Raw genomic sequence first — 16,998 nt, 5'->3', positions numbered from 1 at the left:
CCCTGTCTCCCAGTTTTTCCCTCTTGTCCCCACCCACAGTTTGTATAGATCATTTTCAACATAGTGTCTAATTCAATTTTTTTTTGGGGGAGGGGGGGTCTGGTCGTGGGGCCTGAACTCGGCCTGGGCGCTGTCCCTCAGCTCTTCAGCTCAAGTTAGCGCTCTACCACTTGAGCCACAGTGCCACTTCCAGCTTTTTTCTTTTTGCTTATGTGGTGCTGGGGAATCGAACCCAGGGCCTCAAGAATGCAAGGCAAGCACTCTACCACTGAGCTACCTTCCCAGCCCCCAATTCAATTTTTTATTGAATCTGCAGATGTAGAACCCAAATCTATTGTCTGTATTTAGACTATGAAGAACATTCTTCATTTTACCCATTTTGTGCTATTAGTATTGGGCTCAAATAGTTTCAAATTACTAAAGTTGACTTTCTAATTAGAAACACTTTGTGTTATATTAAAACAAATTACATGTATATTTAAGTATGGATTAGGGTTCCTCTAGAAAAGGCTATGTAGCTTTTCAGTATACCTTGTAATTGATGATTTATATATGTAAGTTTTTGTGTGTGTATTTGTAGCAAAGTTAAGAAATGTAAATTAGAAATAAAACTATATTATTTAGAAGTATTATAGAATTAGTGCTATCAACTTCTCCAGTGGCTTGTACATAAAAAAGTAGGCCTAAAAATAATATGCCATGATTGCAAAAGGAGACTGTTTGGGAAAAGGATTTATGAGTAGGAGGGAAGGAGCTAGAAGAGGGTGCATGTAATAGGAATACATTGTACATTGTTCTGTGTGTGTGTGTGTGTGTGTGTGTGTGTGTGTGTGTGTGTGTGTAAGTACCAAAATAAATCATCAAAAACTAAAGGAGGGGAACGTGAGAGAAATTAAGAATGTAATACGGATAGAATTTGATCAGAGGACATTATAATAAAATCCATCAAAAACTAGAGAAGGGGAACATAAGAGAAATTAAGAATGTAATATGGATAGAATTTGATCAGAGGACATTATATGCATGCTGTAAAAGTTACAATGAAGCTCGTTTTTACAATTTATGCTAATAAAAATAAACATGTGCCTACAGACTGTTTAAAAATCAGCATAAGATTCTTTTCCACAGTCTGTATGTTTCAAAAGCTCTTAACAAAAAAATAATACTCTAGTGGCTCACCCTATAATCCTAACTATTTGGGAAGCTAGGGTTGTGATTTAAGGATAGCTTGGAAGAACAGTTAACCAGATTCTTTCTGAGAGGGGAATTAGACGTGGTAGAGAACACCTGTTGTCCTAGCTACTGGGAAGTCTAACAACTGGATTGTTAGACCATAGATAGATTTCTGCCCTGGTATACCAGTCTCAAAAATATCGAGCAAAAAAATCAAAGCTTGAGATATGAATCAACTTTAACTATCTGTTTAGCAAGCTTGAGGTCCTGAATTCAAATATCCTCACATGAAAACACACACAGACGCATGCACTCATACATACAAAAGTCTTTAAAAGTAAGGCTGGTATCAGGCTAATAACTAGCTGGGTTTTGTTTTGTTTCCCCCCAAGAATTATCTTATTATTGTAGTGACAGGCAATAGAGTAATGCAAGCTTTCAGTGTCCAGAAGAAAATTTCATTTTAAGGTCACATTCTGAGAAGATCACTTTTTTTTTCTTTTTCTTTTCTTTCTTCTTCTTCTTCTTTTTTTTTTTTTTTAATTCTAGAGCTTGAACTCGGGACCTGAGCATTGTCCTGAGCTCAAGGTGAAGCACTTGAACCACAGCTGCACTTTTGAGTTTTTTTGGACATTCACTTGGAGATAAGAGTATCACATGCTTTCTTGCCCAAGTTCTTTGAACTGTCATCCTCAGATATCTCAGCTTCTTGAGTAACTAGGATTACATACATGAACTACCAGTGTCCTACAAAGATCACTTTTTAAAACTATTTCTTCTTTCACACAGTTAAGCTTTACATGTTCAATTTGTTATACATTTAATTTTAATCCCTATTTAAGACACTCAAATTTAAGAAATTTAAGAAAAATAATTCAACTTAGTGAACTTTAACATTTGTTGTCTTTTGCATGGGTTTATGTTAGATGGAAGATGGTGCCCCAAAGCATATCATCCAAATGACAGGATTTAAGATGGAAGAAAAGGAAGCTCTAGGAAAATTGCTTTTAAAGCTAGATTGCACTTTTATTAAGAGTGAGGTAAGTACTAAAATCTTTCAAAATGTTCATTGTAGCTGAAAAAATAGAATTAAAATATTGCCTTAAGAATGATATAGTGTCACTTGATAATTGTAAGAATAGTATGTGTTATTAAGTAAATATCACATTAGTAATATTCTTCACATGAATTTTTCCCCTTCAGAAATATAAAAATTGTACACATCTTATAGCTGAACGCCTGTGCAAGAGTGAAAAATTTTTAGCAGCTTGTGCAGCAGGTAGGTAAACCACCTTTCTCTAGCCCCTGAAAAAAACTTCATGTTAAATGCTAAAGATAAAGTGCCTTAGTTCCTAGAAAGTTAGCATGTTTATTATAGCAAATGTAAATTTGTTTTCTGTAAATTTGTTTTAATGAAAATTTGATGCATTTTTGCTTTATTTTTCCTCTGAGTAAAATTTTGTAATTATGAATTTATAAAATAAATAAATTTATAAAATTATAAAACTCATAAAAATATAGTAAATAGAAATAATAATTTGCCAGAGATTTAGTGTGTACATCTAAGAAGAAAACACTTTAACGGAAAGATTGACATAAAAGACAAAAGAATAAGCTTCTTTTGATGACTTAGTTATTCTCATGTTCCTTTTCCTTCATCTTGTCATTGCAAGGAATCGGTGTTTTTGTTCTCCTTCTGCTGTTCCTCTCCTTTCTTTGATATGAAGCAATAGTCATTCTTAGTTTACTATATACTAAGTTTGTTTAGGACGTAGTCCTACTGTCTCCTTTGTCATCATTAATATTACTATGTCTTTCTCTACTATGGTTGATGTTGTAGTCTACTGATTTCCAAAACAAGTTTTTAAGTGTATATAACTAGGAAAGCTTACTTTTTAAAAATTAATTTGTCAAATAAACTATGTGGATTTATTGTTAACTTCACAAATGATAGCATGCATTTCCCTGATTAATAAAATATTATTGATACTCAAACTACAGAATGTTGTTCTATGAAAATTATAAACAAATTTAACATCCGTAATGATGCTGTGGACATTATTGAAAAAATTCTTAGCATAGGAGGAAAAATATAAATGTAATACAAATAGCAAATGAGTAATGATTCAGATACTACTATATTTTTGGATTTTAAAGCTTTAGATTTATATTCACTTAGTAACACTTGTAATTATTTGAAAAAGAAACAATTACATACAATGTTCAGTGATGATAAAAAGCCTCATTCTCAAAATGTAGTTCAGAGGTAATGTTGGCAGCATAATTGTTACATGTTGAAAATGTTGGCTTTGATTTGATTTGATCTTTATTGTTTATTATTTATCAGAACCAAAATTCTTTCTGTGATGAACTGTTCATTTCTTTTCAGGAAAGTGGGTTCTGACTAAGGACTACATAATTCATAGTGCCAGAAGTGGCAGGTGGCTTGATGAGACGACTTATGAATGGGGATATAAAATTGAAAAGGATTCTCATTTTTCACCTCAAATGCAGTCTGCCCCTAAAAGATGGCGTGAAGAGCTAAAGCGCACTGGTGCTCCAGGAGCTTTCCACAGATGGAAAGTTGTCCTCCTTGTGAGAGCTGATAAACGCAGTGATTCTCTTGTAAGGTAGGATGAAATCTCATTAATTCCAGGGAAATGAATGGAAAAACGGTGTTGGCACAAAATTGCCCTTTGACTTTTTTTTTCAATTAACAGTCAGAATGAACTATAGTGATTTATTCTTTGATCTCTTAGGCAATCCTTTATGTAAACATATGTATCTAATAGAACAAAATCTATCTTCTAGTATTTAGAATATTTGGGTGTTCACTATTTTAGTGTACATGTTATTTCTTTTGGCCAACTCCTTTACACAAGTATAATTTATAGATAGTGAAAAGCTTCCATTTTAAGTGTACATTTTGATGTTTGGACAAATTTATACATCCATATTAGCCTCACTATATCAATATACTTGTATCCTATGTTCCCTTAATTTTGGACCAACAATACAAGTTTTGGACCAACAATAATGGTTTCCTTCTTGTCACTACAGATTACATTTGTCTATTTTTCCCCTGAGATTTATACATATAGGAACAAAGTGAATATATTCCTTTGATATAGCATCACTTGCCTTACATAATAGAGATTTAGCCATGTTGTTGAATGTTTCAATAGTTAATTTCTTGTTGCTAGTAGTATTCCACCATATAGAAATATCACTGTTGATAGGCTGTTTGGTGGTCATTTGGAAGCTTTTGATTGCAGGTATTCATGTGGACTTGGTTTCATTTGTCTTAGGAAATCTAGAAATAAATTTTTTTTTTGGGCGGGGGGGGGGGGGGGGGGGGGGGGGGGGGGGGCCTGGTCCTGGATCCTAAACTCTGGGCCTGGGCGCTGTCCCTCAGCTCTTCAGCTCAAGGCTAGCGCTCTACCACTTGAGCCACAGCGCCACTTCCAGCTTTTTTCTTTTTGCTTATGTGGTGCTGAGGAATTGAACCCAGGGCCTCATGCATGCAAGGCAAGCACTCTACCACTGAGCCACCTTCCCAGCCCCTAGAAATGAAATTATTATTTCAGATGGTAATTGTATATTTAACATTGTAAGAAAATACCAAATTATTGTCCAAAGCAGTTGCACTGTTTTCCATTTCCAATAGTAGTATAGGAGAGAAAAATCATTTAACCATATATGTGTAATATTTTTCTTGATTTTATGTTCTGTTCTATATGATTTTTCTGTTATGCCCACCTGATACTGATACATCACCACACTGATTCGGTCACGCTGTAGTAAGTCATGAAATCACTATTTTGATAATTCTGGGTCCTTTGTGTTTCCATACATATTTTAGAATCACCTTGCCAGTTATTAACAGGGAAGTTTAGATTTTGTGATTTTTTTTTTTTTTCCTATACTGTTCACAGTGGAGAAAACAACCTTATTGAGCATTCCTATCTGTGGACCATGTGTCTTTCCAAGTATTTTGGCTTTTATCATTAAAGTTTTATTCTATAATCAACCTACTATTTGAACATTATTATTCCAGTTTTAACATATCTGCTGCCAGAGCAAGCACACTGTCATTATGCAAAAGGTACATAACAATCAATGGTTATTCATTCTTTACTCCCCTCCCTACTCTCCTTACCTTGAAAATCATCTGCTGTGATGGACCTGGCAATCAATCACTCATCTGCATTCTCAATCCTTTCACTAAAATATCCTCATATCCTTCTACCTTTCTATAACCCAAATCTCAAGTAACTACTGTCTTGCTTTATTTCTAGGTGATCAATATGTGACTAAAACAATGCAGTCTTTGTCTTTCTGTGTATTATTTCATTTAACATTCTCTAGTTTCATCCAAGTGAAGGAATTCTTTTTATGGCTTGGCTGATTAGAATTCCACTGAGTTTATATACCACATTTTCTTTGTCCATTCATCATTTGAAGGACATTTGAGTTTATTCTGTGTCTTAGCTATTGTGAATCATAGAGTAATAAACATGGGACTGTAGATAGCTCTTCGACAATTTCATATCATATGGATATATAGCCAGTGATGGGATTTTTATTATATTGTAGTTATAATATTCATGTTCTTTTTCATAATGGCTGCACTAATTTATATTCCCCCAAACAGAGTGTGAGCATTTACTTTTTTTTTTTTTTGGATAGTGTTTTAACAGGTGTTAAAGCACCTGTCATTGTAGTTTTGATTCACATTTCCCTAATTAGTGATGTTAAACATCTTTGGCTATACCTCATTGTAGTTTTGATTCACATTTCCCTGAGGAGTGATGTTAAACATCTTTGGCCATTGGTTTTTTGAGAAATGTTTGTTCATTTAATTCCAGTCATTAACCCAGATTATACTTAACATTCCTATGTATTGTCTGTTCCCTTTGTTAATTTCCTTTGCTGTGAAGAAGTTACTGTTCGATGGAATCTGATTTGTCTAGTTTTTTGCTTTTAACTTATTGTGTTTTAGAGGTCATATCCAAAAGAATCACTGTCCAGCTCAATGTCATGAAGCATTTCTTATGTATTCTTCTAATAGTTTAGTCTTTGATTCATTTTGGATTGGTTTTGTTATTTTTTAATATAGCATAGGATTTATTGCATTTCTCTGTATTTGGATATTGAGTTTTCCTTCTTTTATTGAAGAGCTTGTCCTCTTCCTATTGAATTTTCTTGGCACCTTTGTTGAAAATGACTTGGCCATAAATGTATCTGTTTCCAGGCTCTAACATGATCCACTAGTCTGTGTGTTGGTTTTAATACAAGTGTATATTTTAATGCCAAAGGTACAGTATGTAACTGTTCCTTTGTAGTATATTTTGAAATCAAGTAGTATACTTTTCAGCTTTGTGCTTTGTAGTCAAGAGTACTTTGGATATTCAGGATCTTTTGTGGTTTCATTAGTTTTAGGATTTATTTTTAATTTCTGTGAACAATGTCATTGGTATTTTGAAAGAGATTTTATTGAATGTGTACATGGGTAGTATAGACATTTTAATAGTACTCTTCCAATTTAGGAACAAGAAGATATTTCTGTTTACTTGAATCTTGACTCTTCTTTAATTTCTTTTATCATTGTTTCTATTCCACCACCTTGGTTAAGTTTATTTTGTCTTCTTTTTTTGTAACTTATAAGTGGGATAATTTTTTCATTTAATTCCCTATTAGCACATACATACACTACTGATTTTTGTATGCTGATTTTTTTATTCTGCAACCTTAACGAGTTAATTTACTATTTCTAGTAAGTTTTAGATGGTATCCTTAAAGTTTCCTCTATATAAGGTCATTTTCTCTGCAAGCTGGAAGTTTGTGTTCTTTCCAGCTTAAATGCTGTTTCTCCTACCTCATTGATCTGATCGTGATTTCTAGTACCATGTTGAATGAAAGTAGTGGGTCTTGTTCCAGATCACAGAAGAAAACCATTGTTTCATTCTGTTTAGTATAATGTTAGCCTTTATGTGTTGAGGTATGTTCCCACTCTATCTAGTTTATTGAGAATTTTTATCATGAAAGATATCAAATGTTTTAAACTATTCTTTCTAAAATCCATTTAAATGATCGTATGATTTTGTCCTTTATTCTGTTGACAGGACATAACATGTTTATTGATTTGATTTGCAATTGGTGAGCCATCCTTGAAGTCCCAGGATGACTCCTACTTAATCATGGTAAATGATCTTTATAATCTTCAGTTGAATTCAGTTTCCTAGAGCTTTCTGGAAGATTTTGCATTGGTGTTCAATAAGGATGCTGGCCCATAGTTTGTTTTTTTTTCATTGTGTTCTTTTCTGATAGGGCATCAAGATAATAATGACCTTGTGGAATGCTTGAAAATTTTCTCCCTGTCAATATTTATGAAAGAGATTGAAAAGAAGTAATATTCATTTTGTGACTAGTAGGATACAAGTGTGAAGCTGTTAGATCCAGGCTTTTCTTTGATGGGAGACTTATTTTATTATTGATTAAATCTCATTTTTAGTTACTAGTCTGTTTAGGTGTTCCAATTTTTTATGAATTGGTCTTGGTAGGTTTTATCTATATAAAATGTACACATATTGTTTGGTGTTCTAAATTCACTATAGTCTCTCATATTTTTGTAGTTTTTATTTCATCTGAACTTGGTCCTTTTTTTCTTTACTCTCTTTTTCTTAATATGCATAATTATCATTTTTAACTTTTCATAAACTGAAAGACCAGGTTTCATTTTTTCTTTTCTGGTCTCTGTTTTGTTGTTTATTTCTTTGATTTTGACAGAGGATCTTTTAATGGTCTCAGGCTCACCTATAACTCATGACCCTTCTGACTCAGAAAGCTGAGGTTACAAGTTTTCACAATGCTAATCTCTTTTATCCAGTTTTAGTGTTTATGCTCTGGTCTTCATAATTCATTTTGTTTTGCTAATTTTGGATTTAATAGGCTCTTTCTTAAGGGGTAGCATTAGGTTAACTGGAAAATTTGTAAGTTCTGTGTATTGTTTCCACTATGATGTGTCTCAAAAGTTTTGTTGTTGTTGTTCTTGTTTTGTAATGCTTGGTATTGACCTTAGGGCCTCACATAATATCTATCCCTAGCCCTTTGTCTTTAATGTTGTTTTTTTTAATTTCTTTATTTCGGATTTAATCCATTGATCTGGCTTATGTTGTTTAATTTCCTTATTTGTGGATTTTCTAATTTTTTAAATTGATGTAGTCAGAAAAGTTGGTTGATATGATTTTAGTCTTCTAAGGTTTATTCAAACTTCTTTTGTTGCATAATAAGATCTGTATGAGAAAATGTTCTGTTTACATTGAGAAGAACGATTTTTTTGCTTTTGAATGAAATGTTCTTAATATTTTTTTTAGGTAAATATGGTCTAAAGTATAATTGAAGTTCAGCTGTTTAAAGTTGTCTGAATTATGTGTCCATGGTTGCAAATGGTACATTGAAGTTTTCTACTGTAATACTGTATTATAATTATAATTTCTCTCTCTCTTTAGATCTTTCACTATATGTTTTAGGTATTTAGATGCTCTAAGATTCAATACATATATTTTCTTACAGACTCTTAATTGACCCCTTAATTATTGTATAATGATCTTTGTCTTTTTGTGTAGTTTTTTACTTGAAGTCTCTCTTGTCTGATAATGAGTATATTTACTCTTGTTTTCTATTTGTATTAATTATCCTTTTGTATTCCTTTGTTTTCAAAGTGTGGTCTTAAATGTTGAATGTTACCCTAATAGGTAACATATACTTTGGTTAAAAATATTTTGGTTTTTGTTGTTTTGCATTGGCTATTTTATGTCTTTTGATTGGAAAACAGTCTATTCAGAAAGTAAGTTAAGAATTTACTAATGCCTATGTAATTAAACTTCCATAAAGAAATTGAAAAGGCAGGTTTAGGAAACCTTCTAGAGAGCCAAACATTTTTAATGTTTGGTGCATGGGAAAATTCGTGGCCTTCTAAATGCCAAACAACCACTCTATGACTTGACTTCTACACACAGCCCTTCAAGCTGGGTGTAACATCTGCATCATGTGTTAGTGTGTACTATGATTTCTTCTTAATAATGATTTTGGGGTTTACTTGCCCCATTGTGTATGTCTTATACTTTTTACTACTATTTTTTTTCATGGGTTTGATCTCAAAGCCTTGTTAGGCAGACATTCTACCTCAAACCAGTCTTTTTTGCTTTAGTTATTTTTGGGTGGGGTGAGAAGGAAGATAGGGTCTCACATTATTTTGCTTGGGACCAGCCTTGGACTGTGATCTTCCTTTGATATTTCTGTGCCTCCATTAGAACTTGGATATAGTTGTACACAATCATACCCACTGTGTTTGTAAGCTAGGAGTCTTGCCCATATTTGTGCCTGGGCTTGCTTCGAACTGTGGTCTTCCTGATTTCTACTGCTCAAATAGCTGAGATTCTAGGCATTTGTCAACATGTTTGGTCCTACATTTTGTTGTATACCAGACATCTTAAGAATGTACAGTAATACAGGCTGGAGTGAATAATATTCATATCCAAAGTTAGCCTACTTCTTTTGTAAGGCTGTTTATCTAATCTTATCAGTGGTTGGGGTGGGTTTGAGTTTTGCTATTGGTACAATTTCATTTGGTGAATGACTTTACCTTACAGTAGCAGACTCTAGTTTCTTTGTGCTTAATGTGGACTTCGGATCTACCATCTGTCTATGTTTTACCTTCCCCTTTCAACAATCTTTTACATAATACTTGATTACATATGGACTCTCAATGCTCTTTGCCTTGTGATCATTTTTCTGCCAAGGGTTTAGATTGTTATATTTTCAGTTCTTCAGTCATAAGCATTCTCTATTATTTATTGGTCCATGAGGTTCAGGCCATGTTAGCATTTGCGTTTTTATTTGTGCAATTCATTCCCCCCCCCCCCCCACCTAGTCAAATACTGCCTTGTTTCAGAGGGTCCTTGCCCCCAATATTAGACCTCTGCTGTTTGTTGATTAGGAGGTCCTAGCCCTAAGTGGCAGTTTTATCACTTTTTTGGTATAAATAATTTTGGCTTTTTGTTGTTTAAGAACAATGGGGTCTTTTTCTAGACTGGGAAGCAGGAGGTTTTCCTATACCTTCTATCATTCCAAGAAAAGCAATGTGTTTTCCCTGCTGTGGTATGAGGAGGGAAGAATCTTATTCTCCAAATATCTAAAGGCTTTTGCTTTGTATGAGAGAAGAAAAGGAAAATGCTCTTGTGTCTATATTTCAGTTATATCCAGTTCTCACTAGCCACCTGTACCTACCTAGCAGGTTCTCTTTTAACTGCCCCAATTTATTTTATTTTATTTTATTTTATTTTATTGTCTGTCGGTTGTGGTGCCTAGATGTTCTCCTTCAGCTCTTGAGCTCAAGGCTAGTGATCTACCACTTGAGCCATATCACCACTTGCGGTTTTCTGGTGGTTTACTGGGGATAGGAGTCTCACGGACTTGTCTGTCCAGGCTGGCTTTGAACCACAGTCCTCAGATCTCAGCCTCCTGCATAGCTAGGCTTACAGGCATGAGCCACTGGCATCCGGCTGCCCCCATTTTTTTTCATGAGCATTTAATTGAGGCTTGTTGCAGAGTTTGTGAATGATGCCAGGGAGTGGGGGAGGGAAGGTCTGTGTCAGTTTTCTAACCTGTCATATTAGCTATACTCTGCCTTTAAATGTTTTAAAAGTTTTACCAAATTCTCATGTACTGTAGTGACAGCTACTTCTTTCTGCTAAAAGTGAAATCATTTGGATAGCCAGTCTTTTTCATAAAGGGGCTCATTACTCTTTGGAAATCAGCTTACTTGATTGACTTCTTATCTTGGTTATCTTGTGAATGCCAGGAAAATAATGACTTTGAAGATCATTTGGCTTTTTCTTATTGTTAGATAGTAGTGTAAAGCTTAAACAGCAGCAGAACTTCTTGAAATCTTCTTGATATGTGTGTTTTTGTCTTCTAAGTCTAAAGAAAAACTAAAGGTTACTATTTATGTATTTATTTATTTTTGGCTGATTCTTGGACTTAAACTCAATGCTTCATGCTGACCAGCTTGCTTACATGGCTGGTGATGTATCACTTGAGCCATGTCTCCAGCCCAAATATTTGTTTTTTATTGTGAAAATACTGTACAGAGGGGTTACAATTACATGGGCAAGATAATAAGTACATTTCTTATCAAGCATTGTAGCTTCTTCCTTTGTTTCCCCTTCCCATCCTTCCCCCCCACCCTTCCTGCCCTCCCTCCCCCCCCCCCCCCCCCCCCCCCCCCCCCGCACCAAAGTTGTAAAGTTCGTTTTCGACGTAACGACTTGTACATCTCATTGTTGCAATGGGTCCACCTGTATCCCTATTTAAACGATTTTTTTTCCCCTTCCCCTCCACAAATTATACCGACATCAAATACAGTGAAAGCAGGGGCTATACTGTGGGGGAGGGATGAAAGAACAAAAACATTTGAATACATATCTTAGGGTTCATTTCCCTAACATCAACTTATCTGACCTTTTCTGCTTGATTCAGAGATATACTAGATATTGCAAATAAGGGAAACCATGGGACCTATGTTTCTTTGGGCCTGGCTTACTTCACTTAATATAATTTTTTCCAAGCCTTTCCATTTCCTAACAAATGGGCAATGTCATTCTTTCTGATGGAGGCATAGAATTCATTGTGTATATATACCACATTTTCTTGATCCATTCATCTACTGAGAGGCATCTGGGTTGGTTCCATATCTTAGCTATGGTAAATAATGCTGCAATAAACATAGTTGTGCTGCTGGTAGCTTTAGTGTGGTCTTGTTTGTAAACATTTGGGTAAATGCCCAAAAGTGGATTGCTGGGTCATAGGGGAGTCTTTTGAGCCTATGTGGAGTCTTTTGAGGAACCTCCATACTGCTTTCCAAAGTGGTTGAACAAGTTTACACTCCCACCAACAATGCAGTAAGGTTCCCTTCTGACCACATCCCCTCCAGCATCTGTTGTTGTTAGAGTTCTTGATTTTAGCCATTCTAACTGGGGTGAGGTGGTATCTCAATGTTGTTTTGATTTGCATTTCTTTTATGGCTAGGGAGGTTGAGCATTTCTTCATGTGTCTATTGGCCATCCTTCTTTCCTCTTCAGAGAAGTTTCTCTTTAAGTCTTTATTGGGCAGTTGTTTCTTTGAGGATTTGTTGTTGGGGAATTTAATTTTTTGAGTTCCAAGTATATTTTAGATCCAGCCCAAATATTTTTTTTTTTTTTTTTTTTTTTGTCGGTCGTGGGGCTTGAACTCTGGGCCTGAGCGCAGTCATTCAGCTCTTCACCTCAAGGCTAGCGCTCTACCACTTGAGCTACAACCCCACTTCCCCAGCCCAAATATTTTAAGAGTTAAAGTTTTTAAGCTTTTTAGAGGATTTTGCTGATTGGTTTTATCTTCTGTGGTCCAGAATGAGTTTGTGAAGATACGTTGCCTTCCTGGGTAAGCTGCTTCCTTGAACTTCCTTTGTTTTTCTTCTGACTTACTGCTATTTCAGTGGGAAGTAAGTTAATATTCTTGATTTTTTAAATCCTTTCCTGTATCAATATGGGTAAGTAAAAATAACATCTGTGCTGAAGAATCTAATACTTTAAAGAATTAGATCCTAGTCCCTTAGGAAGTCATTGATACAGATAATTTGACTAATAGACAATTTTTCTAAAACACTTTTTACATTTTTATTTAGGGTTTTGGAGGCGGGAAAAGCAAATATTATTTTACCAAAAAGTTCACCAAGTGGAATAACTCATGTGATTGCCAGTAATGCAAGAATCAATGCTGAGAAAGAAAAAGATAACTTTAAGGCTCCATTTTATCCAATTCAGTATCTAGGGGATTTTCTTTTAGAGGTGAGTAAACTAAATAGTAGACATTGTTAAATGTTTATAAAGTAGTAATATAGTAAAATACAGTCATCCCTCTGTTTTGCCAAGGGACTGATTTCAGGGATACCCTTCATATAGCAAAAACCATAAATGTTCATATCTCAAGTCCCTTAGATATAAAATGGCCCAATATTTGCATATAGTCTCTCTCTCTCTGTCTCTCTCTCTCTCTCTAAATATATATACATGAAGATATATATATATATATATCTTCTTGTATATTTTAAACCACCTCTAGATTACTGTAAAGACTAAGAGATTGTAGATGCTATGTAAATAGGTACTACACTGTGTTCTTTATGGAGCCATAACAAGAAGGAAGCTAAGTTCCAAATTTTGAAAACAATCATAATTAGAAGTAAAATAATTTTTAAGTTACTTAAACATTCAAGAATACCTCTTGCAGATTTGAAAGAAGCTTATCTTGAGTTTCTACTTCTGTTTTTAGTGCTTTAGTGGTATATACATCAAAATAATTTTGAGCATTTTAATATCAGAATATAATAAAATAGCAGCAAAATATTATTTCAAAAGTTTTTTTTCCCCTCCCTTTGGAAAGGAAAGGTATTTTAAGGGCTTATATTTTTCTACCTTTTCCATCTATCTCCATCTCCCTACTTGATACAAATACCAATTTTCAAGTTTTTGGATAATGAATCAAACTCTAGAAGACATCTCTAGTATGTCTAAAACCAACCTTAATTCAGAACAATTTTATTCACTATGTTTTTTTCAATAGATACTTCATTTTTTTACTTAATACTTTATGTTAGAGACCTGAAGTAACTCTTGAAGCCTTTCTTTCCATAACTCCTCACATCTTATCAACTACTAAACCCTATGTCTCTTGAATCAGACCATTTTGACCTTTCTGTATCAACAACATACTAAATTCATAATGTTTTGCTCCTGGCATATACCAAATACTCTACATTTTTATTAATTACACCTGCCTTTTTCTTTGCTAGTTTATTCAAAAATTTTTATGAAGTAGTTCTTATCTGTCATTTCCCTAGTTAAAACCCTTCAATAACTTTCCATAACCCTCAGTTCTTAAATATTTTAACATTTACAACTTCTACAGAATTTCTCTTCCTCCTACCTTTTCAACTATTCCCCTGGTCCACTGCTTTTTTCTGTTCATTGTGCTGTAACAAAAATTCCCTGTCAGTTTCTTAACAGAAAAGCCACTTCTTACTTAGGTATGTTCCCAAATGTATTTTCTCTGCCTAAAAAGTCTTTCCTACTATTTTACTCCCTTTGCTTTCTGCTTTTTCTTCATTGTTCATATTTCTGTTGAGGCCTTTTAAAGAAATCCAGTTGACCCCTTGATCAGTATTTTTGATACTTTTGATTCATCTACGTAGCCTTTTTTATAGCTTTTTTGTTTCATAATACTTAAAATTAACATGTGATTAACTAATTAACTATTATTTCCCTACTTAAAGCTTCTCAACATGAAAGATAACATCTATCTTTAATATATCATAATCACTTTACATAGAGCCTGGAAAATGGGTTCTCATTTAATTGTTAGATTAAGAGAGAAATTGTAAAAGCCTTTTGAGTCTTCAAAGGATATGTGTAATATATCATTCTATAATTACCTTTCTCTAGTGAGTATCTTCTATGTAGATTGGGAATTTTACCTTAGTTCAAGGAATGGATCTACTTGGACTATGGATAATGTCATTTTCCTTCACAGCAATTTGTCTAGGAACGAACTGAATCATTTCAGTCAATTAGACATGGAAAGAAGTATGTAAGAGCTGAGAGTGTTCCTCATTCAAAAAAGAGAACCATTGACAAGCTTGTTCTGTGAGATGTCAACACAGATCAAAATAATTTAAAGTCTTAGTAGTTGCCATTCTTTGACCATGAGTTTTACTACCTATAGTATTAAGTCAACACTATAGACAGCAGATGTATAGATAAAATTATTTATGTTTTTTCTTTCAAGAGAATTGCTATCTTACAAGTGGTAATTCTTGTCATTAACAACTGAGAAAAGTAATCCAAGAAACAATCTGTCTATAATTCTATCAATAATCTGACAGTTTTTCTGTTTGTTTTTTTAAATTTAAATAGTTGTACAAAGGAGTTGCCATTTAACAAATCAGTTTATGAATACAGTATACTTGATCAGTTTCACCCTTTTCAACATTCTCATCCCCCTAACTACCTCTTCCTTACTCTTCTTAATCTTGTAGGATATGCATTGGGTTCCTGACTGCCTTCTTCTTCTCTTTGCCTTTTCATTTATCAACCCCTGTCCGTTATCCTTTCAAATACTACTTCCTGGTGTTTGATTTTGCTTAACTTTAACTTTGTCTTTCTAAGTGATTAGACTATTTGAGTTTTCCCTTGAATCTACCAAATTTCAGTTCATACATCTAAAAAAAATTTAAAGTAGATTATGACTTTAGCTTGCATAATGACTACATAAAATATTTTTATCTTCATTATTAAAAATACTTATTACTAGACAAAACTTAACCTTGAAACATACAAAAATTAATTTGTTATTCAGAACTTTTTCTATAGTAATTGGTTCCTTGAAAGATTTTTACCAGTGTTCAATAAATCTGTTTTGGATGGGTATGTCATATATACTTGTTTATTTAAGTATTATATTATTATTTAAGGTGAATACTGTAAGGTGTTTATAATGTTGAAATTATACTTAATTAATTGTTTTAAACATTTATACATACATACAGAAAGAAATTCAGAATAATGAAGATTCCCAAACCAAATCTCTTTGGACTGAACATGGCAATCAAGAAAAAAGCAAAGATTTTGGGAATGATATGAGGTTTCTTGAAATAAATAGTGCTTTAAGAGAGACCATGTCTAGAACCCAGGTAAAATCTCATAGGTCCAATAGTGTACCTTTCTGGTTTTTCATACAGAATTGTTTGAGAGTCTATACTTGATGAAAATAATATTAATGGTCATCTAGAAGCTTAATATTTGAACCCTGTATCTTTAGTCTGACTTGAGCATACTAGAAAATTACTATAGAAAATATCTGTAGGAACTTTTGTTGTGTATATATATATATATATATATATATATATATGTATATATATATACACATACACATACATATATACATATATATCATATAAAGAAACAAAATCCCTCATATGTACTATATTCTCAGCACAAAGTAATTACTTAAAACTCCCCTGTATGTTTTACTGTGATGTTCTATAAAGCTTTTTTTTAACCTTCTGTGTACTCATAATTCAACACCTAAATTCAAGTATTTACATTATGTAGAAACAAACTTTGAAAAAACTGAATTTTTGTTACCATTGAAAATAAATTGGGGGAGGGGGAAGAAGGTGGGGAGGGAAGGGACGGTAGGGAAAAACAAAGGAGGGGGTAATAATGCTTGATAGGAAGTGTACTCAATACCTTACTCATATAACTATAATTCCTTTGTACAGTATCTTTACAATAAAAATATATATTAAAAAAGAAGATAAACAAAAAGAACAGAGGACACAGTAATTATCAAATACATTTTTCATTTGCAATATGCAAAGAAATGGCATTATTGGTTGTACTCATAGAAGAGCTATTACTAGTTTATGTTTAGTTTCATACCTTGATTTATAAATGTACTGTAGTTAATTTATTCAATCATTAAAAATGATCACTAACTTACATTAGTCTAAAATAAAATACTTCATTGTAACAAGAAAGAAAATTTAAAAACTCAGGGACTGGGTACTCCTACAACTTCTTTTACTCAAGGCTAGCATTCTACCACTTGAGCTACAGCACCACTTGTGGCTTTTTCTGTGTATGTGGTGCTGAGGAATAAAACCCAGGGCATCATTCGTGCTAGGCAAGCACTACCACTAAGCCACATTCCCAGCCCCAAAATTAC

The 16,998-nt window shown here is 33.6% G+C and overlaps 1 protein-coding gene across 4 annotated transcripts in view; it reads left to right on the top strand.

Annotated features, from left to right (window-relative positions):
* Positions 1-16,998, top strand: part of Slf1 (SMC5-SMC6 complex localization factor 1) — a 62,876-nt gene that overhangs the window by 7,736 nt on the left and 38,142 nt on the right. For 3 of the 4 annotated variants that reach the window (XM_042690968.1, XM_042690970.1, XM_042690967.1), the window contains exons 2-6: positions 2,100-2,213; positions 2,377-2,452; positions 3,563-3,803; positions 12,899-13,061; positions 15,818-15,961. In XM_042690968.1, the coding sequence (XP_042546902.1) occupies positions 2,100-2,213; positions 2,377-2,452; positions 3,563-3,803; positions 12,899-13,061; positions 15,818-15,961 (738 nt within the window). Of the gene's footprint in view, positions 1-2,096; positions 2,214-2,376; positions 2,453-3,562; positions 3,804-12,898; positions 13,062-15,817; positions 15,962-16,998 lie in introns of all 4 variants that reach the window. The other variant, XM_042690969.1, reaches the window with a different exon arrangement.

Source organism: Dipodomys spectabilis, unplaced genomic scaffold (assembly GCF_019054845.1).
Source record: "Dipodomys spectabilis isolate Male_0828 unplaced genomic scaffold, ASM1905484v1 ptg000140l, whole genome shotgun sequence".
Lineage (NCBI taxonomy): Eukaryota > Metazoa > Chordata > Mammalia > Rodentia > Heteromyidae > Dipodomys > Dipodomys spectabilis.
Note: the sequence above shows the minus strand (reverse complement) of the source record. Positions and strands in the feature narration are given on the sequence as shown.